General features: G+C 42.8%; 1 protein-coding gene across 1 annotated transcript; it reads left to right on the top strand.

Moving 5' to 3' along the window:
- The first annotated feature begins 420 nt into the window (after positions 1–420).
- mettl24 (methyltransferase like 24) lies at positions 421–27,826 on the top strand. The gene is made up of 5 exons (XM_020097455.2): positions 421–1,187; positions 13,598–13,696; positions 17,231–17,361; positions 22,818–23,043; positions 26,776–27,826. Exons 1-5 carry the CDS (start codon positions 843–845, stop codon positions 27,091–27,093), a joined length of 1,119 nt encoding a protein of 372 aa, XP_019953014.2. The 5' UTR covers positions 421–842; the 3' UTR covers positions 27,094–27,826.
- The last annotated feature ends 101 nt before the right edge of the window (positions 27,827–27,927 follow it).

The following is a 27,927-nucleotide window of genomic DNA, read 5'->3' as shown; positions in this document are numbered from 1 at the left end:
GGAATGTTTGTCATTTGATTTTCTCAAAAAGTCCTAGAAATTGAAAATATTTTGAAATCTCAGTTTTAATTGGTGCACACTCTTTAATTTTTTCAATGTTTTGCAGCAAAAATGGGGAAAATATTTTATATTTGAGAATAAATGTAGGTTAAAGTAATATTATTCAGTATGAGCAGTCCTGCAGTATATGAGAGGGTAGAGCACATGCTGGTAGAGAAGTGCATGCTGGGTCCTTAGTGGAGCAGCATGTCCTGCCCACTTCTAGAGTTACACAGTAACCCGAGAGTCGGCAGGGAGGGGGCAAAGCAACAGAGGAGTAAGTGTGTGTGTGTGTGTGTGTGTGTGTGTGTGTGTGTGTGTGTGTGTGTGTGTGTGTGTGTGTTTGGGGGGGGGGGGGCCTGGAGAGAAATAGAAGGCAAATTAAAGGGGCGTGTGTGTTTGGGGAAAGGGGGGGACATGGGAGTGTGAGGAGGGAGTTCCCAAAGTTTTTCAAAGAAGGCGGCACACATCCCTCTTTTCAATGACACACAAGTACACGCACACTAACATGCACACAGTTGCTCAGGTTAAGATGCAGGCGAGCACACGTGTGCTGGTTTGTGAGCAGGGGGGTTTCTTGACATGTTTGACTCATTAACTTAACTCTATTGATCTGATGGTGGACTTTGGACCTGGAGGGAAGGAGAGGCAGCACGAGAAGAAGAGAAGAGAACAGAAAGACAACTCCTTGACAAGAAGGATATGAAGAATGGGATAGAATAAGCAAAGGACAAACACTTCTAGTTGAGGAGATGGACTGATGTGAGCCAGAGAGACAGAGAGGACCAATATTGTGATTGGACATGGGCAGAGAGCGACCATCCCTGGGACTGCTGCTGCGTTTGGCTGTTTTGCTCACTGCTGTGTGCGTGTGCGTTCATGTTATCCTGGAGACAGGTTGGCCTGGAACATCTGAACCCCGAGGACATCCCTCAGCTGCGGGACGTCCCATCCCGTCTGATCAGAACCTGGGCCAACAAAGCAGAACCAAGCGGGTGTCTGCAGAAGTAGAGGAGCAGGACAGGAGCGTCAAAAGGAGAATCTCATACGTTCGGACGCTGAAGAAGGAGAGTCCGACTAAGAAGAGGGACGAGGACGGAGAGGCCCCCTCAGGTCCATGCTGCCCTCCTGTTAGCCTACACAGAAAGGTATGCTTAACTTTAATATCGCACCTCAACTTCTGAGTCATAAATTGCTGCGATTAAGATTCTTGTAAGGTTACTGATCCTAAATCAGTGCAGCAGGAGACAGAGCGGCTCAATAAAGAGCTTTCATTCCATGTCTGCGAGTCGCCAGCTCAAATCCCAGTAATCCCCAGGAGGGTGATGAGGGAAGAACAGGCGTCCAGAATCAATGCATGTTCAATGAGCGCTTGTGAGACGCTTTGAAGCTGAGAAATAGAGTTTGTCAGGGCGGGTTTGCAGCCGGAGAAAGCTGCATTTGCTGTTTTTTGATTAATGTGCACAATTTAAACAGTTGTCACTTCCACACAAACACTGGCCGCTCTGTATCAGTTGCAAATCTATATCCAAAGTAGGCCGTAACAAAAGACCATTCACATGCAATGTCCTCTGGAGCAAACACAGCTATTCACACACACCCAAACACACCGACACACACACTCACACTCCATGGGCTTGACCCTTGACCTTTGAAGGGCGTGTTAAAGCACCAGCTTAACAAAACTCCCACTTCCTTCTCTTTTGTGCTTTTCATTTTCCCCTCTCTTTGCTTCATTGCTGCTCTTTTCTCCGTCTCAGAAGCCTTTATTTTGTCATTTGATCCCCGCGTCCATCCGTCTCCCTTTTGTCCCCTTTCACGGCCAATTTCCATCAAACCCCCGCAGCCAGCACAACAAGTCTGCCTCTCCTCACTCTTCCTCTCTGTTGCATCCCCTCCCCTGTTACTTTGAGATTTTCTTGGTCGCATTTGTCTTAAATTATATAAAACCAACCGAGTTTTAAATGCCATGGAAATCACTGCAGGGTGATTATGTCACACTGAGAGATCGGCACTCCTGCTCCATCAATAATGCATCTCGCCATATGCTCTCTCTCCGTACTTTCTAACACAAAATTTGTCACATAAGACGCCCTGGAGGGGCCCTTAACTAAATTTCTGTGTCTTGTGCTGCTGCCGTTTAACTCTCACTCTCTTTTCTCAGTTTTCCTGCGTGCATATTCCTCTTCTCGTTTTCTCTCCCTCTTATCTTGACGATCACTCGCTTTTTTGCTCATGTTACCCTGTTCCTGTTCTTTGTGCTCTCATCCTCACTCTTGCTTTTTCATCTCTCCTGTCTGTCTCAATGTTAGACCTCTCCTCGCACTTCTAACCCATATCTTTCTTAGTTTATCTCTTCACTGATATGAATACTGCAGCTCTGGAGTTTCAGAGACAGAGGGACAGAGAGAGACAGAGGAAAAGAAAGAGACAGAGGGACAGAGAGAGACAGAGGGACAGAGAGAGACAGAGGAAAAGAGAGAGACAGAGGGACAGAGAGAGCATGTTGCAATGAATTTAAACAAATATTGCATCGGTGTAGGCAATACAGTGTAGGCAGTGTAGTAGTAGTGTGGTGTTTGATTTTTCTGTTATCCTTCTATGCTTGGCATGCTAACAACAGTTTAAGAGCTTGTGCTCTCAGTATATTGGGGAGGGATTTAAGATGTATGTTGCTGCAGAACATAAACAGCTCGCTGGTATCTACTGTTGAGCTGCATTTGTAACAGTCACATTTGTACATCCACACTAAACTTCTATTTCTGCTGCCACTCACCTTCTCTCTCATTCACCATTTATATTCTGTCATATTCGTTTATACTGTGAGACGTGAGGCACAGAATGTACAATGGATTTTGACAAGCAAAGTAAAACTTAACAAGGCTCCACGTCTGTATTTATAGACACAGTCATAAAAGCAAACAACTCGTCTGATTAGATAATTAATTAAATGTACACAAGGACAATGTTTGCATTCGCCATCATTAGTAAAGACGATCCAATGCAAATATCACAATAGAATTAAATCAATATGTCCCCAGGTTTGCTGAGGGAACAGAGAAATGATAGAAATCTAAATGTGGGGCGAGTGGTCATATTTATGATCTCTTCTGGAGCTGTCGATCATATCACATGATCTTCATCAGCAGCTGGAAGTGCAGGCGTCCACATACAGAGAACTCTCATCTTCGTTATAATCAAAATACTATTTTCATCAGAGTTCTTCTGACTGAGCATATGAATCGTGGGTAATGAAACATGCATCTACTCACCCCCCCCCCCCCCACCGAACTGCTGGGGAAACTCTCTACTGTCGCTTCTTTGTCAACAGTTCCCATGAAGGAGGTTTATTAGTGTCTCAGTCGGGATTGAGACACATATAAAACTCCATCAGAATAACGATGCCAGTTTCATCTCACTTCATCCTCCCTTCTGTAAAAAAGTATTTTCGGCCCCCTGCTGAGTGACCGATGTTTCCTTTCTACTACACTCTGTCTACTACAAGGTGACACAGCTACTCTGTCGTCTTTGCTGCACTTTGAAAATGGCAAAAGTTGAGGATTTTTTTTTTTCTGCTTTGAGTCTCTGCAAAATGAAGTGAGAAACCGTTCAGAGAGGCAAAGCTCATTTCAAAAGGCTTTCATGAAGCTGTAGAGTAGAAAGGTGACATGGAAGACTGTTGCGATAAATTCTGTCTCCCATTATAAACTGTGTGGCGAGAGAGAGAGAGAGAGAGAACTTGAGGGTTTATTTTAGTAATAACCAATCTAAAGGGAATTTAATCTCTTAGCTGTCTGACAGTCTCATAAATACATTCACACACACACATGCCCTTTAATCATTTACCTCTTTCAGGCCTCCCTGCTGGGAGGAGAGGAGAGAGGAGGGACGACTTGGAAAATTGTACACAGACATGAAATGTTTTGGGCCAAAACAACAGCAGCAAGAGATGGAGGGAGGGAAAGAGATGGAGGCAGAGGGAGAGAACGGCAGAAGTGTTCACTGATAACTCAGCCCCCTGACTTTAACACAGTAACGAACAGACGACAAGGCCCTGAAGTCACAGTGACACACATACACTAATAGAATAAGCTTCCCACCCTCCCCTCCTGCCACTAGTACAGCACATGCTTGAATGAGGCGATTGGATAAAAGAAGCAAATATCACCTGCAGCGACTCCAGCAGCTGTATTTCAGCACAATGGTGCTTTAAGCTAAATTTCCTGTAAACATGCTAACAAAGAAAATGTGAATATGCTGATGTTTGCTATGGCCTCCACCAACATTTGCTAATCACAAATAGTATTTGACATAGATTGCATATCAAGATGGACGACATGACAGCTCTCCAAAAGTGAAGCCAAAGCATCTCGATCACCACCTGGTGGCTGGCAAAGAGAATATTGATAGTCCCTGCTGCTTTTTACTCCCTCGCTCCACATTTCTTTTCTCTCAAGTCTCTGAAAAGAATATCATCATTTCGCAACTTGGAAGTGATTTACTCTGAACTTTTCTCCTACGGCCCTGCTCACATATACCTTACCACTGGAAAGGAGCCAAACAGACATCTCCAAATTAGCGAAGGAATGAATTATTAATGTTAAACTGTTACACGCGTAGCCCTTCCACTGCATTGCCATCTTATCAATTCTTAATGTTCTCGCTCCACAGTGGGGGAATGGCAGCATTTCACAGTGAAGGTGTGCGAGCGCTGCAGAGATTTTCGCACAGGCTTTTTTCAAAGTCTGAGATTTCACTCAAATGGGCCCGGCTGTCACTCACATGTCGCACACACTCAGCCTCAGAGCCCACAGGCAGGAGAGCGGCACTGTGGATGCTTTGAGACAGGCCGTGCAGTTTCTAAAACATGAAAAACTGAAGACACCCCCCTCACTGCAGTGATCATCCTGTGATGTGGAGATGACAAAAGGCAATCTGTGCCACCCCCGTGCAGCAACTGATCTTCTTGTCTTGTTTTACACGGCCTTACTACAGGCGATAGCATCTATTAGAAGAAACACGTTTTCTTTATCATCCTGTTGACAACAACAGCAGATTGTCTGATGTACAAACTACATATTTCTTTTTGTTCCGCAACAGCCAAGAAAAAGTGAAGAGGGGATTTAGACGCATGGGTCTTGGCCCTCTGACTAAACTCGTAATCTCTCTGTTTCAGTAAGGAAGAATGCTTTTGATTACGTTAATCCCTGAAATCAAAAGGACTTATTACCCAGAGCAGCCTGTGTTTATTTCATATTATTTATTTTAATTAGAGGGGTTTAATTATCTGCAAGGCAAGTATCAATTACTTTCATAATATAAGTAATGAGAACAATAGTGAGAACAGATAAAAGGAGACTTTTGTACCATTCCGGACCAGTATCGGGCCCCCGGTGGAATTTCTAATGGAGAAACCCATTGACCTTGGTCATGTCTCAGAAAGAAGGAGAGGAGAGAAGGGGGGAGAAAAAGAGAGAGGCTGTTGGAAAAGAATGAGAGGGTTTGACTTCTGTAATCCCAAAGGTGTGACCAGAGTCAGTTCTCAGGCATCTTTAACCTCTGGCTGGGGCATGTGGGGAACCAGGGAGTCACAAGACATCATCGTCTGGGAGGCCGATGTCACCTGGGTCGTGCTCCGCTCTCTGTTTCTTCCTGAGCTAAAAAATTCATCCGTTACAAACAATGTAGACTCTGGGTATTTATAAGTTAAAATAAAACCCCCCACAAATGTTTGAGGTCATATTTGTTTTAGCAAAAAAATATACGTCACTCACCATTTAGTCAGCAGTGTTTGTTATGCTTCTATATCAGCGACAGCCGGACGATAGAGGCATTATGTTTTTGGGTTGTCTGCCAGTCACATTCTTGTGAACACGATATCTCGAGAACACCTTGAAGGAATTTCTTCAAATTTGGCACAAACACTCACTTGGACTAAAGGATGACCTGATTAGAATTCGGTGGTCAGGTGACAGAGGTCAGAGGTCACTGTTACCTCACAAAACCATTTTTTGCCTCATGAACACGTTATCTTAAGATCGCCTCCAGAGAATCCTTTTAGAACAAATTTCACAGATTAAATGATCAGCTAATGATTTTCTATGCAGAGTCAGCAAGAATGAGATAATCACTGGAAGATCATCAGAACCTCGAAAGAAGCACCTACACTTCCCCCCCATACCTCAGGGCAGGAAGATAAACATGCTAAGTCTTGTGAGCCCTTTGAGGTTATCTATTACCCATTCTGCAGGAAATGTAAAATCATTATTAAATACCAGTGGTTCACTAAACCAGATCCCAAAACACATTTACACCTATAGTCAATAGTCGACCCCTGAAAACCTCTGATCCTGACTTTCAATGTATGTCTATACTTATATGTATTTCTATATAAACACACCTCCAAAGACAAGATGATTAAAACCCTAAGCTGCACATGAAGAGACAGAGGCCACTCAATGCACTTTATGTTACTGACTGAATAAACAGAGGGTCTGTTGTGAGCTATCCGACAAAGACGCCCACAGGAAGGAGGGAGAAGTCAGTGTCAAACTGTCAAGTCCAGCGTCCTGACCGAACAATGCTCCCCCTCAGACACGGAGGCCTTGTCTGGAACATTCCAGAAAGTTTGCGGCCTCCCTCCCGGCTGATATGAATGGGTGCATTGACCTCTGAAATGAGACGCCTGTGTGTGCTCTCATCCTTACCTACACGGCTGCATCCACGTGCACGAGCACTCACACAGAATACCTGCTTTGGGAAAATGGCACTTTGTGTGTTGCCCAAGGTTGGTGTCTGTGTGTAGCAGAAACCCATTTCAGCTGCGTTTGACATTCACCTTACCCGCCTGTGTCTGGTTGCAAAGACAACAGAGACACTCAGCTGCCACCACTTAGTCCCAGCAGCAACAGAGAAGCCCAGTGAACCTGAAGAACAACCATTTAAAGAGCCTGCTTCAGCTCTAGGCCCTAAAACACTCTTGAAAAGGACATTTCTCTGCCTGCGTCTCTCTCAATCTCTTGCTCTAAATCTGTGATAGTAATCTGATAGATGATGCTGAGTGATAATGAGGATGCAGAATGTATAAAGAGGACGGCGCAGAGCGAGGATGCAAAATTAGAAGCGTTAACACTGAGCTGAGAGCAGGTGGAGACAGCTCTATAATGATGACAGGCCACTAATCACTCAAAACAACCAGGAGAGCTGCTGATCATCATGTGACGTGGCTTGAAATACACATTTCTCCTGCCTCCTCTATAGATTTCTAAACACAGTAATCATTTATGTGCAAGACACAACTAGACGAACTGGTAAAAAAGTTATACAATGAGCTGAGAATGAAAATAACCACCTCCCTCTGTTTCTGCAGCTACATCTCTGGAAGTATAAGCATCATATTGTGCACAGCGTGTTCCCTCCGCTCCTGCCAACGAGACATCAAACACAGATCTCATATCTGGGACGTTGTCCAGGAAGATACTCTCGTGGAAAAACTCCAACACACACGTACACGTATAACCGAAAGCGCGTCATAAGACCCCATCTGTCTCGGCCCGATTCCAACAGTGGGATCGAACCAGATGACAATGTGTCCTCAGCAGTGTCAATCTTTTTTTTTTAATCTAACCTACACAACCATGTCAATCCCAGCTGTGCTGAACAGGAACATCTGTACGTGCCACAATGCATTGATGCACGCATGATGACGGTGTTTCCAAGGCAACGGAGCTCTTTTTCAGATATAAAAGTTGATGGCACGAGTTAGGACAAGTCAAAAGATTGACTTTAATGTGTGTGTGTGTGTGTAAAAATATGTACGCTTGCGTGTGCATGTTTGTGAAAGAGGGAGAACGATTATGATCTATTTTCTGATGAGCGCTGCAGTTTCTTATGCTCAGTTAGTTGGAAACCACAAATTACTTTAGGAATCTGTCAAACAGAGCCACCAACAGCTGCCTGTTTCTTTTGAAAAGCAAACGCTCCAGACCATTAACATCCATGATTTCCCACTGTGGTCAGGTTCTATGGCAAAGAAATCCAGATGTGGTTTACTCTCAGCAACTTTGTACCTTGTGCCTGAATTGGCTTTCTTTGTTTTGATGCTTACAATTGGCAGCATGACAGCTGTAAGCTCTCAATTGAGACGTTTTCAGATTTAAACTCCTGAAAATGTTTGGAAAATCGTGTCCGAACTTTTTCCAGAGTTTGCCTTTGTATGAAAAACGGGTCAGACACATTCACAGCCTGGGTAGAGCATCAGGAGGCAGGATACACATTCGGCTGCGGAAATCATGAGCCGTAGTTTACGCCACATCTACAATGACCCTTCTTTCCAATTTGATTATTTTCAGGGTTTTTTCAGTTTTGTATCTGTCCCGTGTTTGAAACGTCTTCAACATGACCATCTGCTCGCTGAATGAACTGAGGGAATTTGTCTGACATTTTCGCTCTGTATTCTCACACTGGCTGGCAGGACATTTCAGAAAAAGCTGCTGACCCCAACATTTTCCTTCTCGCTTATAATCCCACAAGAAAAATTTCAAGAATATGTCTTGAGTTCAGTGCATGACTGAAAACAGCTTAAGTGTCCCAATGGTGGCAAGAAAAATTCCACCTGTCATTGACTTCATCATATTTACTAAAGCCACTGCACAACCAACACTTGTGGGAAGGGTTTCTTTCCTTTTCCGACTGTTTTTCTCACACACACCATCTCTTCATCCTCTATCTGCACCCCCCACCTTCACCGGCTCATGTTTCCCTCCACCCTCCACTCCTTCACAGGCTTCTCCCACATCGCTCTGCCTTGGAGACTGAGGCTCAACTTCTTCAGAGATTACTGCCTTTATTAAAAAAGATCAGCGTAATCCCCCGCTTTAATTCTGTTATACCCTCTCTGTGTCTCAGAGTACTCTGGCAGTGAGCTGGGATCGGCCGATGTGCCGAGGGAATAGAGGCGACCACAGGAAGCGGAGGCAGCTGAGTCGGGCCTGACTCAAAGATTAGTCCCTGCATCTCGAAGATTAGTCAGAATGATGGAGCTTAGTGCGGCTGATTTGTTGTGTTTATCATGTGTGTATCATAATGTCGAGCTACACCAAAATCCTTTTAATATAAGACAATAATGTGAATTAAATACCCAGTATGCATTATTTGATCTGACCATGAAATAAAACATATCTAATACTCATTTGCAGATCTATAGTACACAGATCTAGTACTAAAATCACCCTCATGTCATATACAAACATATTTTTATATGTTATCATTCATATTTATGAAGTGAAACGTCTCATATTGCATGAACCTGTTTCCTAAAGCAGGTGTGTGAGGATTAAAACAAAGACTTAGTTTGGTATTTACTGGAACAATAGAGTTTTGTTTGGTGCACTGCACCAAAGTAACATAAAACCTCTTTTTGCTATTTTTCCCTGAATCACATTAGCACAGGCCACTGGAGCACAAACCTCTGACATGGTCTTTTCAGCATCCACTAGACATCAGAGGAAGATTGTTGTGAATCAGCCGTCTGATGTTTCATTAAACCACCACTTCACTCATCCATCATGTCTTGACCTTCATTTAGCACGTGACTGAGTTTTTATTGAAGCTGTCAAACCCGATAGAAACCCAATAATATTATGTATATATATCATAGACTGTATTTAAAGATGGATGAAGCTAAAATATCTTGGTTACGAACACCGGCAGTAGGACACAGAGTTATGCACGGTATAGCAATCCAGGGATGGAGCTGCGGTGACGGTTCTGGTGTCAATCGTGACATTTCACCTGGTTGATGTACACACAAGGCACAGAAACCATCTCTGACAAAAAAAGATTTGGCTTGTACTTTTACTTTTTAGTTTGCTTCATGTCCCATCCACTAACATGGATTAGGAGGAATTGCAAAAAACAACAAAAATGAGCTCTTTGCTGAAAGACAGTTTCCGACTTGGCAGTGCTCCCTCCATCGCAGAACGGTTTCCAGACGGGCAGACACAGCTCACCTGTGGCTGCTCCGAGACATCTGATATGCTATTGTTTGTTTTCTTGAGCGCTGATTGTGCTGTGTCTCCTCTGATGCTCTGACCACGCTGCCATCGGCTGTTACGTATCGACTTTGTTTATTCTCGGCATAAATCCATACACAGGTGTAGAACTCCACTTCCTCCTCCGTCTGGGTTTGCCCTTCATTTTCAACTCTCTCTCTTCCCCTCAACCTCCCACTTCTTCTCACCCGCTCTGGCAGACAGTCTTCACTTGTTTTTATCCAGTCATCTCTTGTTCACCCATCCATCCTCTCCTCCCCCGGGGATTATTCACGCTCGGCCTGGCTGCACACACCTCTCTCACACCCAGGCTGAGAGGCACAGATCCACTAACACCCCAACCTCCATGAAGACACGCAGACCCAGCAGAGAGGCCCCATAACAGAGAGATCAAAAATCAGCCACCACTTTTGTATCCCTGAGAAATAAAATAAGATGGAAATACAGTAAAATCCATCAACTTTCTCCTGAAATAAATTAAATTGCTCGTGTTCTTTCAGCTGATATCTCATGTCTCAGATTGTTGTGTTTGAAAAATAAAAACACCTCAGTATTTAATATTCACTAATTACCCACAGGACTTCCACTTCATCTGACTGGTCTTGGCAAACTCATCGCTTTTACATTTGCACTTGAATTCCTTTCTCTTCTTCCACTTCGAGTGATTCTTCATTCAGTGTTCAGGTTGAAACATTTTGTCCAGTATTTCCTTTATTTACTGCCATTTCAATTTCTCTTAAAATTGCACTTCAGCTGCCACTTCAGTTTATTTCAGTTTCTGTACTGTTCTACATATTTCAAAAGCAGTGCACCGGCAGTTTCTTTGGAAATGTTTTTCTTTTCTCCTTCTTGAACTGGAGCCGATTTGACTCACACTTTAACTGGCTTTTCAGCTCCAAGTTCTTTTTCAGCACTTTCACTTCAATTGGCATTTTAGCTTTAGTTTTTGACCTTCTTCCAGTGTTTCCACTTGACCTGCCACGTCCACTTCTTTCACTCATTGTCGTTCAGCTGACTCTTCAGTTGTTTCAATATTCATAGGGACACAAAGAGAGAGTTTGAGAGAAAGGTTATTGTATTACAAGATTTTTTTTTTTTTACATAAGATAAAGTCATAATATTATGAGCACAGGGGCTCCTTGCTGCTTTTTTCGTAAGACAATATTTTTCTTTATTCTCGTTATATTAAGACTTTCTTCTCAATTTCGACTTGATTTTCATAATATTATGCTTTCTTTTCAGTTACAATTTAATACTCATACTATAACAGCATTATTCTCGTTAAATTATGACTTGATTCTTTTTAAATTATGTCTTTTCTCTCTGTCAAGACTTTATTCTCGTAACATTCCGTCTTTCTTCTCGGTTACGACTTTATTCTTGAAATGTGTTTTTCTTCACTATGGGTGTAATACTCAGGCTCAGGCTGGGGGTGTATTTATATCTAATGTCATGGGGTGAAGGTCTGAACGGTCGAGTCTTGTCCACTCTGAATGATTTCCTGTGTGTTTTTATTAACTCTGCTTTCCTTCACTGTCCCTGAGGTGCTGACGGCATGTTGTAACTTGACTGAACATGGGGCTTAACACCAACCTCATCACCACGCAGTGATGATTCAGCACTTTAGCAAGAGCTCAGAGGCATAACACACACACACACACACACACACACAAACAAACTCCAGTCAAATCTTTAAAATAGAAAACTTGCAAGCACACCCCCTCCCTTGGCAAAAATGAAATGCCCCAATCATTCCTTCTCTTCTCTCCTCTAAAGGTCAGATTTACATGTGTGTGTTTGTGCGTGACTTCGCCCCTCGCTCCGTCTATTTGCTTCTCAACTTTTTTCCCCTTGCTCCTGTTCACCTCCACTTTATACGCACTGCAACCTCCCAGTGAGTCTATTGTCCCAGATATCTGGCCTGTGATCAGCAGCCCTGTCTCAACCTGCACCGGGCTGATGTACGGGGCCTGACAGCAGAGCTTTGCAGCGAGGACTCTGAGAGGAGATGAAAAGGGCAGCGTGGAGACAGGGAGCTCTGGGAGTTTTTCAGTGTCCCCCTGACGCAGAGAGGCAGATATTACTTGTTTAGGTGTCAACAACAGACAGATTTTTTCTCTCTCTGTAAAAATTCTCCTAGCCGACACTGGTGCATGTTTTAAAGCAGCGTTTGATTGGAAAGGTGTTTCTGCTTCCTTGTTTTTGTCGGGGATTGTTGTCAGATTGTGGGCTTAGACAGAGAGATGTGGTCTGAATGAAATTTATATGGAGGAACTGAAAAACAAACACCGTGTGGAGGCTGAGGTAAAAAGAATCACACAGTAACCACTGTTTGGAATAAGCACATGGTCTTTTTGTTTTTAACAAGAGCAGCTTCTCAGTTGTCCTACTGATAAAGTTCACTGAATCCAGGTGCATTATTATTATACATTATAATGTTAATGTGTGTTTGTGTACATTTGAACAACTGTGTTCTATCCACAAATGAATGTGATTGAATGACAGATTTGATCTACACACAATCTAGAAGATAATAAAAGACTCCAGTTTCAGAGCAAATCAAACTAAGCCTGATTTTTTCAGGGATTATATATGAAACCATGTGAACTATGAAGCCTGTTGGATTGTGCGTGCCATCACAAAGCTGAAGTCGAGGGCGTTACTGTGAGGAGACAAAGAGGAACGGAAACATGGGAATGAGTTCCAACACAATCCTAATATTAGTTTATTTTCCTAAACAACCCTGACTTCACCATAGCACCTTTTACAGATTATTCTCCACATGTGCCCACAGCATCAAACAAACCCAAACACGATCTTGTCAGATCCGCCAGAGATGATCTGTGAACAACCACGTAAACTGCGGTGCTCATAAAACACTCACGCAGGCGGGGGGGGCCCGGGCAGGGAAGCGGTCGACCATGAAATCACACAGCATAATTTACACCATGGCTACTAATCAACACTGGTTTGTAGCATCACTGCTCTGCCTCTCGTTCTCTCCCTCGTTCGCTCCGCATCTCGAGGCTTCTCCTCTAATCACAAACAGACACATTCCTGCAGAAACGACTGCATAAGGCCGAGCTCCGCCAGGTTTCAGGAATGTGATCACACAGCAGCACTTCACCAGGCTCTGCTCCAGCCAGCAGATGGTGAAGGTTTTCGACGTTTTTCCACCGTCAGACACAGCTGAACTTTATTTATAATCCGTACCTCACAGTACAGGACGCATAGGAATAAACAGCAGCCCCCATTCTACTAAAACCAGAATGGCACAATGAACTTTAGCAGTTTATTTGTCACTAATACACAGGTGGAGAAGAAAATCCTGCTCCGAGCACATTGTGACCTAGTTCCATCAGTGACTTTGCCAAGCGGTTTCTAATACCTGAACGAATAAAGCTCCCTTTGTTGTTATCCTTGCACTGATTTTCTTTTTCCAGTGACTTTGATATTAGTATATTGTCAATTTTCTTTCTTGTTTCTGTGTGTGTGTGCGTGCGCAGAGTCCTCGGTGGCACATAGAGCTGGAGCCATGGGCCAGTGAGAGTCACTCTCTGGAGGAAGAAGCCAAAAGGTTCCTCAGCTACATCACAACACCACAAGTGAGTCATAATCAATTCAACGCTCACAGGCTCTTAAATTTAGAGCTTGCTGTATCTTCATCCAAGGTTTTTTTTTATGTCTCCACACCAGCGATAGCCAGTGGCTACAGGTACAGTATTACTACATTTATTTTTCAGCTTTGTTACTTCAAAAATGTATATCTACCATGCAAAATAAAATGGGTTTAGAAAAAATTACCCATTGTTATGTTATTTTACCCAAATAATGAAATAACTAAATTATCTTGATCAAGATTATCATAGGTTGTAATAATTGAACAGTCCAAAACTATCATGTTTAATGGCGTATCACTCCAAAGCGCCACTTATTCTGTATTTTACACTTGACTTTATGTGAAGAGAATCCGAACATGTCTTCACAGGGAACTAAAAGTATTGTTTTCTTGGCTTTAAATCCCCTGGTTGTTCACTTCTGCTTCATTCGGCTGTTGATGTGATAATCTTTTTGTTCTGTATTTGTGATTTTGGCTGAACACGATTCTGTGCTGCAAGATGCAGACCCATGTCCCATCAAGGAACGCAATGTTTTTAATTTGCTGCTTCCTGTTCAAATAAACCAAATATTCTAAACAGATGCACGAATAGAAAAGGGATAAGTTGTTGCTCTTTGGGGCCAGGAAGTGCATTATTTTGAAAGGTCTTTGTTGTTGTACTGTAGAAACCAGAGCAACCTGTTTCTGTCACACACCGGCACCTTGTTCACATTCAGCTCAGCCAAAGATTATTGGTCTTGCTTGGCAGCACACACATAATTCATTACTCCATTGATTACCACACAGATGGAACTCACAGCCCCTCTATTCATACTCAATCAGCGTGATGTAATGGTTTGTTTGTCGGACTATGGCAGTAAATTAAATTACTGTGAATAGATCAAGGTGTCCGATATCATAATCTGATCGTTGCAGAGGGATTGAGAAAGTCCTAATTTTGTTTGCCACATTGTGACTGTAATGCAAAAACACAGACCGATTTTTTGGGGGGATTTTTCTTTTGGATTACATGTGCTCTGGTTTTTTAGTTGTAATGAAATTGACTTGGGGATAAATCAGCAACCTATTTTCTTCCGCCTCACACAGCACAGCCGCAATAGTATTCTACTCCAAATGACTAAGCACTCATTTTGTATCTTTCACAAAGCAGACATTCAGCGAGAAATGAATAAGCCTCAGGACGTGTGTGTATGTGTATGCAGCCACTTGTGCATATTTGTGTGTGAAAGGAAGGGACAAGGACAGGAACAGAGAGGCAGAGATTGTCTTTGAGTGTGTGCGTACGTTTATGTGTGTGTGTGTGTGTGTGTGTGGGAGGCAGTTGAAGGGAACTGTCCATCATAGATGGTGACAGGCGAGGGTGGAGGGAGTTAGTCGGAGCATAGCAGCGTCCTCGGCTGTAATGCTGACTGACACAGCGGCTGGTGGAGCCGTTACTCAAAGAGATGTTTTGCGATGCCACTGTCCAATCAATAGCAGCCAGTGTATCTTACATGCATGCACTGGTACACACACACAGATAAGAGAAAGTGTTATCAATGTATTTCAACAGCCTGAAAGGTATTAAGGTACTAAATACCACATTCCGTCCATGGTATTATTGCAATAACATACTGTAAAGTAGAATTATAGAAGGATAACTGTAACTGTAGTAACCCTGTCTATATTTTACTATGATGATCATAAACAGTGGAGCTGATTGTCTCAGATTAGCTTCACAACAGTAATGACAGTTCATTCATTGTGATGTATGGTCAATGCAAACATTACTTCAGCTCAGTGTTCAGTGGAACTATGCAGACGTTCGATGTCACCGATATGTCTGCAGATGTAAAGTGGCAAAATAATCGAGAGTGATTCTGCATTTCACTGGACACCGTGCACCGTGTGTGTGTGTGTGTGTGTGTGTGTGTGTGTGTGTGTGTGTGTGTGTGTGTGTGTGTGTGTGTGTGTGTGTGTGTGTGTGTGTGCGTCTGCTGCTGAATGCTTTCAACTGGAACAAATTAACACTGATGAGCATAATGAAGCGTGTTTCCAAATTCATTTAAATACATTGCTGTAGCACAGAGTACAGTTGTGCTCTTCACAGCAGATGACCAGGAGCAGAAACACGTCTCAACCACACCTCTGTTCGTCTGTCAAACCAACATCAGTCTCTACAGACAGGTTCTGCATGTGAATATTCAGGATCTGCAGGAAGGGGAAATGATTTTCAAGCCCTCTAGTTTCTAGTTTGATCAATGATGTAAATAAGTTTTACATTTACCGAAATTCGTCATCTATCAGCCTTTTAATTGATCTATATTTGTATGCAGATAGATTTTAATGTCTTCTGAACCCAACACTCCTACAGACAGTGATGCTGTTTATGTTTTGTGCTCCTACGGCATCAGATAACAGCAGATGGGCTCTGAGATGGTGCCGGCATAAACCTAATCAACCCATCACCAGTGTTCATCTGATATTTATCAACCTACCTATTGTTTTCCTTTCATTCATTCAATCTTCTTCTACTTCATTCTTACCTCTGCTCATCCCTACCCACATCGTCTCTTCTCGCATCCTTACCCACATCCCTTCATCCTTTTTTCTCTCCTCACCGTAGTCGAGCGTAAAGGGCGAAGAATGTCGCACCTTCCAATTGTCCCCACCCGCATTCCTTCATTTTCTCCTCTCCTTCCCTCATCCCTACTCACATCCCTTCGTCCTTTTGCTCCTCCCTCAGACCAGCCTATCAGACACATCTTCACCTCACCTACCAGTCTCTGGACGTTCTGATTCGAAGGAGACATTTATTCTAACAGCTGCATCTAGGAATACTGATTCTGAGAGAGACTATTTTGAAACTGTAAAATTTGAAATCTCTTTAAAAAACAACTCTCGCGCTAGCCTCAAAATGTAAACGGAATGGAAAAAATGTCAATTCAAGTGAATAATAGATGTGATTATATAAGAGGCTGGGATGGCGAGCTCATTGTTCCCTGACAACAGGATATTTTGGGAAGGAGCTAATCATTTCTCGGTTTTCCATTGTTCTTATTTTACATTTATATAGCTGTAACATGCACACACACATTATTTAATTTATATTTAAATAGTGTGCAGCAGAGATACAGACAGATTTATGTAGCATATCATCATGTCTGAGCGAATATTGTTCCTCCCTCAGCAGCAGACGAAGCTTAAAGAAACCAGACAGCAAACATCTGAGCAGCTTTAAACCTTAGTCACTGGTGAAACTGCAGATGTGCAACATTAAACCAACACACTGACATGTTTACTGCGTGTATGTGCACAGTTACACATGGCCTACACATAATTGTTCATTCTTTCTTCAATTTCCTCTTAACCTCCAGTGGAAATATCTCTTTTTTCTAATATAGTACTTTTTTGGTTCATATCGTACATTATATTAACAAGGCAGGACTCAGGAAACATAACAGTTCTTTGAAAATAAGTTTTGCTCCTTTTCATCTATGAAAAAAAGGCTTATAAAATGAAAATGTTCTTATCTGTCTAGGTGGTTTGTTCATCGCTGGCTCGTGAAGAAGCTGCTGAGGGATCAAAGGGTGCCTGGGCTGTGTGCCTAGACCCGAAGTACAGCCTGACCCACAGGATACAAAGCAAACACTGCAGGATCTACTCTTTTGGGTGTGTATAGACACATGCAAACACTTAGCTTTGAGACAGGCTGTGATGTGCTTCAGTGAGTTATCTGCAGATGCCGCAGTTATTCGGAGCATCTGCTTTTGTTGATGGCTGTGAAACAGTTTATCTTCTCACTAAGAAAGTGCTGACGCAGTCCCATCACAGAGGACAATTTTTGAAAGTGTCTATTTTGTCTGTCAGTCTTTTCTTCTCAGTGACTAGTTACACCTTTATTCATTCAGCATCTGTTTTTCTTTCACAGAGGTGAAAGTATCGAGCTAAACTTTCAGGGCCATGTCGCAAATAGATTTCTGAGTCTTTTTAAATTGTTGCATAATGAGAGCAAAGAGAATCCGCTTCCTGTCGTTGAGCGGTAGGAAATCTTGAATAAAATCCGGCTTGGCCACTTTAAGATCGGTGGGTTGGTTAGCTTTATGTCACAGATCAGCTCCATCCCGTCGTGCTGGGCCTCCGCTGTGCTGAAGGGCCTCAAAGGTCTGAGGGTGATTTAACTGCAGGAGTGAGGAGCTTTTTAATTTGGCTGTTGAGAGACAGGCAGGTGTAGTAGCAACACGGCAGACAGGGTTAGGATATTGATGTGGGGAGTCATTGTGTGTGTGTGTGTGTGTGTGTGTGTGTGTGTGTGTGTGTGTTGGGTGGGGTAGAGGGTTACAGCTATAGAGAAGGTGTCAGGGGTCAAATGGAGAGATCGGAGGAAAAGATTTTTGATATCCTCTGGCTGACTGATGGATGGAAAGCCACTCGTGCACACACAGCCGTGCACCGAAAATTAAAGGAAGTCTATTGTGAGTCCTGTCAGTGATTCATTCTTTTTAACTATTGACCTGAGTAATAATGGGAAGCGCACAGTCAATGAAAGCTGCAGTACCATTTCACTCTTATCTAACTGATCCTATAAGACCTCCAGAGTAAAATTCTATTGTCGCCCCTAAACTCTGGCTAATGCAATGACAGAAGAAAACTAAGCCCCATTAAAAACAGAAACTTTATGAGTAACAAAAAGAAACACCCAGAGAGCCGAGCGTAACAGTTTAATCATGTCAAACTTCTCTCTGAAGTTTCCACTCCTCTAAATACGGCAAGTGATTCTCTCCTCCCTGTGTCCCCTGTCTGACCTAGATTCATGACACACACACACACACACACACACACACACACACACACACACACACACACACACACACACACACACACACACACACACACACACACACACACACACACACACACACACAGGAGGATTCTGCCTTGCTGAACAAGAGATCTACGAAACCCTGAACTCGTCCACTGTCTCACATAAGACTTGCTTTAATTATAGAAATGACAAATACTATTAAGTGTGCTTGTGTGTCCACTGTCGAATGCAGTATGCACATTTGTGTGCATAGTTTTGTGTGTTTTCATAAGTGTACGTATGTTAGATGTGTCTCATTTGCATGCTGTTAGACGACGGAGCAGCTGTTCTCTGATTGGTCTGTCGCATGGTTCAGGGTTGGAGGGGAGTAGAGGGCTTCAGTATTTTCTTTTTCTCCATGTGAAAAAACAATTAGCCATTGTTTGCCTTTCCAACGTCCCTCTCTCATCTTCCTCTTCTTACTGTCTCACTGCGTCTTTTTAACCATCAGCGCCGTTTTGTCTTTATTCTCTCGACCTTATGAGGACGTTGAGGATGAGACATCCGTTGCTATCAAGCACATTCTGGCCAATCAAAGCAGGCACTGGAACTCCTACTGTACTTTCACCATATGCATGTTTGAAGCTGTCACTACGGTCACAATGTTTTATCCACTCTGCCACTTTAAGTTTAAATTAAAAGTAGTAACTGTTTTGTATTGATATTGTTGTTCTCACCACTGCTGCTGTTTTAATATTATTAATTGTATTGATAATTAACATTTTGTTTTAAGACAGATAGGAAATTGAACACTTCCCCCATAATTAAAGATAAGGTGATGTACCCAAGTAGAGAATAACCATGGAAACCACACATTTCTTGGTTAGAATAAAAGATTGTTAACATAATTAAGACCTAATTAAAAATATTAAGACAGCAGGAAATAAGGGTTGCCAGCAAAGAAGCAAAGAAATGTCGTTGTCCTTCAGCGGTTCAATGTGATTTAGAAACAGTGTCTTCATAATCATCACACATTGCCATAAGTACTCTCTGATATAATCGGCAAAGAGCCCTGAAATCTGAACTAAATCACAGTAGGAGTCAGATTAGGAAAAACATAATCCTTTTTAAAAGAAGACAAAAAAACATATTACTGGGAAGGCTGATTTCCATTCCCCTGAAATAACCTTCATAGAGATAACATTCAGGTAAAAGTGTAGTTTTATCAAAGTCTTGCAGCTTTTTTTTCTTTCAGAGTTAAGTTTATCTTAAATCAGCACTTATTCAGAAGTTCCCATGGCTGAGTTCTATGAAGCTGTATCATTTCATTTACCTCAGTCTGTGTCCTTAAAGTTGTACAATATTTATAAAAGAATACCCTGAACAAATATCACCTGAGCTGTGGTGGTGATAAAGTATGAATGGTGTGATAGAAAATGTGCTGTATGTAGAACTGTTGTACGGATGTGCGTGAACGGGAGAAAAGTTTGAGTGGTTGATAATACTGAAAATCTAAATACAGTCCATTTACCATCTACCAGACTGTGCATGCTAGTGTAGCTCACTGGGTTGGTTTACTGAGACACTTCATGCAGGTGAGCAGTGAATGAGATTACGAGCCCTGACGTCTGTTCTGTTTCAAAAGATAAAACATGAAAACGTCTGTCGGGGTCAAATTGGTATTTCACTGCTTTACAATTCTCTCAGATATGAAGTATGAAAAAAAAACTCCCTCATCTAATCGCTGTCTCTTTATTTGCCCTGAAGGACACGGTAGCAGTGTGAGTTGTCTTTTTTTAAAGTGTGTCTTCTCTGGCTAACATTCAGCCTCATCTTGGACAAAACCCAACAAGCGCTGAAAAGAGTTTTGTTCGTTCAGTTTGAAAAAGGTTGATTCACAACGACTTTCCTTACATAAGACCGTGAGGCAGTGGTGAAAATGTGGAGCAGTAATGTAGGCTAAAGCACAGCCAGGGAATTAAAAAGTACCTGCACCTCATCACTCACTGATCAAGCTATGCTAATGTGATGTAATGTGTGGTGACGCATGGGGAATAAGCGCAGAGCAGAAAGAAAGAGAGGAATGAGCCATTTTTAGACATGAACTCAGGAAAATGTCCAGAACATTTTTGGTCTGTAACATATGAAGAACACAGGAGGATACTGTCCAGGTCACAACAACAGGAAAATGTCATTCAGACGAGGGGTGCTGTCTGGGTAGAGAACACGGGAGGCAGGACCTAACGGATCATTTCCGCTGCAGAAATCACATATTTTTGTTTTGAAGACATCAACACCAGCGTCGAGAGATGGGTGTCATGGGTAAGATAAGATTCTCACATGTGCAACCTCAAACACTTTACGAACACTTGCTGGCAAGAAACTTATGGAATACGTCAGGCGCAACTGAGTCCCACATTCTCACATACAGCCCGTGTGGGACACTGCAGGAAAATGTCCAGAAAGGTTCGATGCACTGCTGAAAGCATCTGTGAAGGCAGAAGTATTTTTATAACAGCGCAGTATTAGAGACAAAGGGGGGGATAAAAATAAAAGAGGACGGAGGAGTGAGGGTGAAAAAGCAGAATGTGGCGGGACAGTCAGTGAACAGCTTGTCAGCCCACCCAACGTTTGTTAACCACACTTGTCTCCAGTGTTCACAACATCCAGACAGGCTGTTGACATAATAGTTCAGTACGAGGACAGGCGGGGCCGAGGCTCTGCCTATCAGATGTACATATCACACACATGAAATCACACTGACTCGGTTGCCATGGTACCTAGTCAGGATCTCTTCAAATATCCCTTATGACCCCCATGTCTGAAGTGGATTTTCCTCCAACACACACACACACACACTTGTGCACTCTGTGGTGTCATGAGAGAGGATATTACAGCAAGTACAGACCCTCCTTCATCAGCATAGTCTTCCAGAAGAGCCTCTGATGCACCTTAGCCCCCTATACATGAGTAACCCCCCTGATCCCTGTCATCTAAATCATCACTGTAGTGATCCCCGGCCCCAAAACTAACCCACCTCACCAGAGAATAGAGGAACTATTCAGTGTGGCAGAAAGAGACATGTAGCTGCATCTCAATCTCTCCGTTACAGCAAGAGGGGGATGCAGTCAGGGACCCATCTGTAAAAGACACGGACTGTGAAATGTACTCCCTCTGCCACAATTACAGAATACTGCCACAGCACAAATAAGACGCAGGGGAGTAACCGAAGACAGCAATTGAGAAAGGAGGAAAAGGAAGAATAAGAGGAGGGAGAGAAGGAGGGAGGAGTGGGATAAAGAATACATAGCAGTGGCAGAGGGAGCGGGGAAAGTGTGGGAGACAAAAAAGAAAGAGGTGGTAATGTGCCTGTCTACTTTCATTTACACACGTCATATTTCAGGAGCAGAACAAACGAGAGGGACATCAAACAAAAAAAAGAGAGAAAGAGAAACAAGACGCGTCCCCTCAGCTAAAAGCTTCTGATCTTTGTTTTGTTGGATGATTGATTGATTGTGATGGTCATGTCAGGATCACACAGCGACTCTGTTTGTTTTGTAGCGTGTCAGTAACATTTTATTCTGAGAATCTGCTCTGGTGCATTTGAGGTTTGGTGACAAGTGGAGCTTGTGTTGCTTCACGTCACAGAGACGATCTTTTGGGTCTTTGATCAAATGTTTTCTTTGTTAAGTAACATTCCAGCTTTAAAATGCATTTTGCCTCATCTTGTTTGGTGCTCTGGCCTGTGGGGCCATCAGAGGACAGGGATGTGGATGATTTTATTTTGAGTTGAGAATCCACCTCCATTCAGTGAAATGCAGCAGATCTAATTTGTCTCTCTGTGAATAATGTAATGTGTTGAAGTTATGAAGCTCATACTGTCCAAGGCTGAGCATTGTTTGAAAAATAAAATAAAATATACATAACGATACGATCTCAGAGGATCTGGACCACCCAAATTATTCAGGCCACAAATAACGACCAATTATTCTCTAGGAAATCTTTAAAATGTAGAAAATAAACAATCCATCTCGTTATGTTAGAAAAAAACCTGGATCCCGCTCTTTGTCCGGATCCATGCCAAAATTTAATGGGTTCTTTCTTGGCCCACTTCCCGTCCTTCCAGCGGACAACTGAGCGGTAAATATAATAATCATTTAAATGACTGATCTCATCAGTGATCAAACAATACTAATTTGGACTTTCATTGCTTTAAACAGCTTTCAGCACTCATACCATAAACACATTTTGGCTTGTACTATTGCAGTGCAATCTCTGACTCTTGGATACTCAGCTTGATTTTCCTCTCCTGTGTCGTCTGCAGGTTGGGGGAGGATGACCGGACCCTGGAGCGCTCCCTCGCCAGCTCGGGGTGTGAGGTCCACTGCTTCGATCCCGGGCTGAAGCAGCCTCACCTGCAGCAGGCCGACATGTGGCTCCATCGGCTCTCCGTGGACTGGAGGGATCCCAACCCGGGCGTCGTGGCCCAACGTCAGTACGCCAGCACGAAGAAACTGGCCACCATCCTGAACGACTTCGGACACAGACAGGTTAGAGTTAATCCTAGATTGTAAAACCACCTGGAAGAATACAAAACAGATTTCTATTTGTTCCTGAGTCAGCTTCGCTCAATTAGTTGCAGGCAAACACAAGCACCATCCTGTGCATCACAACATAATCCAGCTCATCATGTTTTATTCCTCTGTTGTCCATCTCCAGGTGAATAAACCTACATATATAATTTTTTATGTCCTCCTCAATGCTCCTTAAAGAACCCCCCTCCCCCCACAGGGCCCACCTCATCAGATAAGAATCTGCATATAAGATCAATCATACACACAGCCCACTGACTGCATGCATACTAATAAACACATGCTCACTTATAGATCTGGTAAACATCTCTGTTGTGGACTGGGGCTGAATAATAATTCAAGGTCAAAGAAGCCACAGCTTCTCTTACACAGGTAATCAAATTATTATCTCTACCTCATGAGAAGGACACTTAGTTTTAGTAGAGACAGATACATATGGATTAAAGATAGATCATTTACAAAATGTTCTCCTGTTTAGCTGTGAGGCTGCATGCCGACCATTGTCCTTCCGTTTTAAAAATGTATTCTATTGATGACAAATAGGTCTGAGCCACTTGAATATATTTACCCATTAACTATATTATATAAAGGTTTTTTTAGTGTGTGACAACTAAACTGTGTGGTGGGTTTTTACATAATGCTGTTTCATAGATGACAGCAGTCACCTGCTTTAAATGCAGAGCCCCACACTTGCATCCTTGTAGTGAGGTTTTAATGTGAGTACATATTGTGCCGGAGGAGCGAGCAGCAGCGGCAGAAACAGCTTCACCTCAAAGCCTCTGCAGCGTCTGTGAAGGGAGAACAGCAGTCAGGAAACAGAAGTGATGGAAAGGTCAAAATATGCATTTGTGCAGCGTTTCTTATCTGGGTTTTGGTTTAATAACTCACGCCGATGACTCACCGACTGAGCGGAGCTGTGGTGACCAGCTGAGACAGCGGACTCTGTCACAACACGGACAAATGTCAGTAGCAGTGTGTCACATCTCATTTGTTGAAAGGGACCATTGATCGAGTCCGTAATTGGATCGTGCAACAGGATCAGCACTGCTCAGCCAATGGAAATCATTAGAAAACAAGCACAACAAACTTTCATTTCTTCAGTAAAGGTGCTGCAGTCGTACATACATGTCACAGTCGTCATCCGACATAGATTATTTCTCCCAGTCTGTCCTTAATGTTGACAGTTTAATTAGAATAGGTGAGCGTGCACATTGCAGCAATCAACTAGAATGACGGTCGACAGCGTATACCTTAGCTCAGGTCCAACAGTTCCCTTTAAAACAATTAAGCTGCTCCAAATTTAACACACTCTTAGATATCTGATTGCTGAATGTGCAATAGTGGGCGAATCTACGGTCCAAACTGGAAACTTTCATGTAAAGTTCTTCTCAACTCAGACAACTTCTCTTGTCAAAATATAGATTTTACTTCCTAATCCCAGGACCACAGTACAGAAATAATTACCGAGTGTATTTTGATCACTTTGTGCATGAGTCACTTGGAGGTAATATTTGTCCACCGGGTGTGAAAAGTGTTTGCTGCTGTCTCACATTAATTTCTCAGCAGTAGGCGGGAGTTCCTGTGGAGCACGACGTCATTTCACACAAAAATATCCTCCAGAGGTCGATCAACTGTTTAATTGTAGAGTGCAGCTTGGTTTGTGAAGTTATGTTCTGGAATTATTTTTTTTTGCAGTTTTGGATTATGGAAAAGGTGCTGAAAGTTGCTCAGAATGGTTGAAAGGGATTGTTGGTGCAAATAAAAACGCACTGGGAAACCGAAACTCCTTTTTTATCAATTCCAGCAGCCTGTTAGCTTAGCATAAAGACTGAAAGAGGAGGAAAGAGCTAGCCTGGCAGAGATCTTTCCACCTACAATGTTAAATCATGTGTGTTTCATCTATAAAAAAACTTTTCTCTACTCCTGGTTACATGACTGCTACGGGCCAAGAGGGGTCCGACACGCTACATCCTGTCAAGTAAAAACACTGGTTATGTATGATTAAGAGAAAAAAAGGTTTTAAAAAGTATGGTCTTATTGGCACAGGCAGAAAGTTCTTGGCTCGAATCTCAAAGTCAGCTGGGATGGCTCCAGCTCCCCCTTCGACCCATTAAGTATAAGCGGTGTAGATAATTGATGGGTGGATGAACTTATGATCACCATAAAGCTGCTGGAGGAAAAACAACTTCTCATTTCTACTCGTTCTACGAGGTTTTAGTACGGATGAGATGCTTTAGAGGTGCTGGCAAACACGTTTTCCAATATTTATACTAAGATACGCAGCTGCTGTTTCAATGAATTCCTTGAAAATGACACTTGGCACCTGAACATTTTTTTAAGTCTGCATTCTTACAAAGGAACAACATTATTTATAGTTTTTTTTAAATCAATTCACTTCATGCCAAGTGAAAAAATCATGTGCAAGAGCCTAAATAATTTGTAAAGCGCTGCATAAATTCATGCACATTAGTTTAGTTTTTGTTACATGAAATATCGAAGGATTTATTTTTGCGTAGTTGTCTGCTTTCTCCAGCCAAAGGGAAAGCAGCTCACAGTAGTTGAGAATGGCTAACTCTTCACAGCAGTCTATGTTATGTTTCCAACTCTCCGACATGATACGGACCTCGCTGAGCGCAGACATGACTCTTGCCAGAGTTTGAATGTTCCCTGCAGAGAGAGTTGATATTGGCAGCGTTGGATCAGGGACCACAGAGACAGGGAGGCAATTTACATCAAATACATTGGAGAAGCGTCCCCGTCATTCACAGACAGAAGCTCGGTGAACTGCTTACTCTGAAAAACACAGCCTCTAAACGACATCCGATCCAAACACGCTGCACACACGCTCACAGACAGAGACACTTCCCTCAGAGACGAGCGGATACATCACCTCATGATGATGCCACATTATTTTCCATTTCAAGAGTTCTGTCCAATTAAGAAACATATCTCTGCTTGTGGGAGCTCTGGGGGCCCATGGGGAGGACACAGGACAACATTTGGACTGGTCCTCCTCAGATAAGACTTTTAAGAGTTTCTGAGACTCTCTCTGTTCCGCTAATGAGGCCTGGGAATTCTGGAGCACCACCAAAGGCATCAGTTGGAGAGGAATTTCTTGGCCACTTTAATATCTGTGCTGTCACGGTGCCAGGCGATGTTCTCAGCTGAGCTGTAGAAATGTGAGCGCTTCTCACAGAGGCAGAACTATGAGTTTCCTTCAGCTGGAATCTCAAAGGATTAATGTGATAATACTTGACAATACCGTCGGCCTTCTTTCCGATAACTGTAATCTAAATCTCTCCCTAGGTTGTATCACTGCTAATTTAGTGGCTACATAATAAACTAGCTGAGAAAATATGGAATAAAATTAAAAACATGTCAAGGTCAGACAATGGACATCTTTAGCAATTCAGATGAATCCCAGGATCCTGAGGTTAAACCTCGGGCCTGCATGACTCTCTTTAAATGGATTTGACCTACGGCTGCTATTAACATTCTTCTTATGAAACGTTTCCACTCGGCTCAGCAAGCTGCTCTCTCGCTCAATCCATCATTAATATACAGCAAGAACAAAGGCCAAGCTTCACTTCTTCATTTTCATCTTCTAATAGCTTTTGTGTTCGATAACTCCACAGTTTAGTGTCATTCCACAGCAAGAACAGAAGCAATTATCATTCCTTTGTCTTCTAGGTGGACGTGCTTAAAGCGGACATGGAGAGTGCAGAGTGGAAGATCTTGGAGAACATGATTCTGGAGGGAGTTCTGGACTCAGTGGGTCAGATGCTGCTGGAGGTTCACCTGCACTGGGCTGGTTTCGAGGTGGGCGGCGACGACCCGTCAGTGGTGCGGTACTGGTTCAGCCTGCTCAAAGAGCTGGAGCGTGCCGAGTTTCGCCTCTTCCATGTGTCCAGTGACCCGGCCAAGCCACACCTCTTCCTGCATAAGAACATCCTCAACGCCAGCAGTGTTTACACGCTGAGCTGGGTGAACACGCAGTGGAAGCCTTGAAGGACGCCAGACTGACAGAAACAAATAGAAAAATTGCAGAAATGGCCTCTGGATTTGTGTAAGATGGAATTTTTCAGCGTGAGCACGAATTCTTGCTGTAGCACACCTGCTCTCATCTGGCTTGACCTTTTCGTAAAGCTAAAATCGCTGCTCCCACTTATCCTCCCGCTCTCCTGGCCTGTAATGACCTCAGTCATGTAGAGGGGCAGAGTAATTGCCTGCAGAGGCTTCTCTGTGTTCTACCTCATAGTGGCTGTGTTGTTGGCTGCAGGTCAGCCTCTGAGTCACACTCACCCATGGCAGTGTGGTCCTGCCTGTTACTAGCCAACCTTTTCACAGACCCAAGAGACAGCAGCCGGCAGAACAGTCGATTAATTCATACACTTTACGTCAAAGGAGGAAGGAAGATGGGATCTGCTCTGGAGGCAGAAGATAAGTGTCTGGAACACGGAACATGACAATATTATGAATAACTGCATTATGAAAGTCTCACGTTCACAGCGTGTGTATTGGATATTTCAATGAGGATGTGTGACTGAGATTGAAAACGCTTCAATCCCCATTTTCCTTCCAAATCAAAGATTCAGGTATTTTTTCTTCTTCTGATGTTTGATTGACCTTTACCACAAAATCAAAAATGTAGTAAAAAAAATTGAACACTAAACAAAAATCAAAAACTTACACAACCTGCCAAATACTTTGATATAACTTAATAAAACAAGGAAACAATGAATCGTTTGGTTTTTCTTTTCATTATTTGTGCTAAACTATATTACTATATATGTTTTAAATGTTTTAATATGCAAGAATTTCTTCATTAAAATGCCTAAAAAC

This window comes from Paralichthys olivaceus, chromosome 19, assembly GCF_024713975.1.
Source record: "Paralichthys olivaceus isolate ysfri-2021 chromosome 19, ASM2471397v2, whole genome shotgun sequence".
NCBI lineage: Eukaryota > Metazoa > Chordata > Actinopteri > Pleuronectiformes > Paralichthyidae > Paralichthys > Paralichthys olivaceus.
The sequence above is the reverse complement of the archived record's forward strand: the minus strand, read 5'-3'. Positions and strand labels throughout refer to the sequence as shown.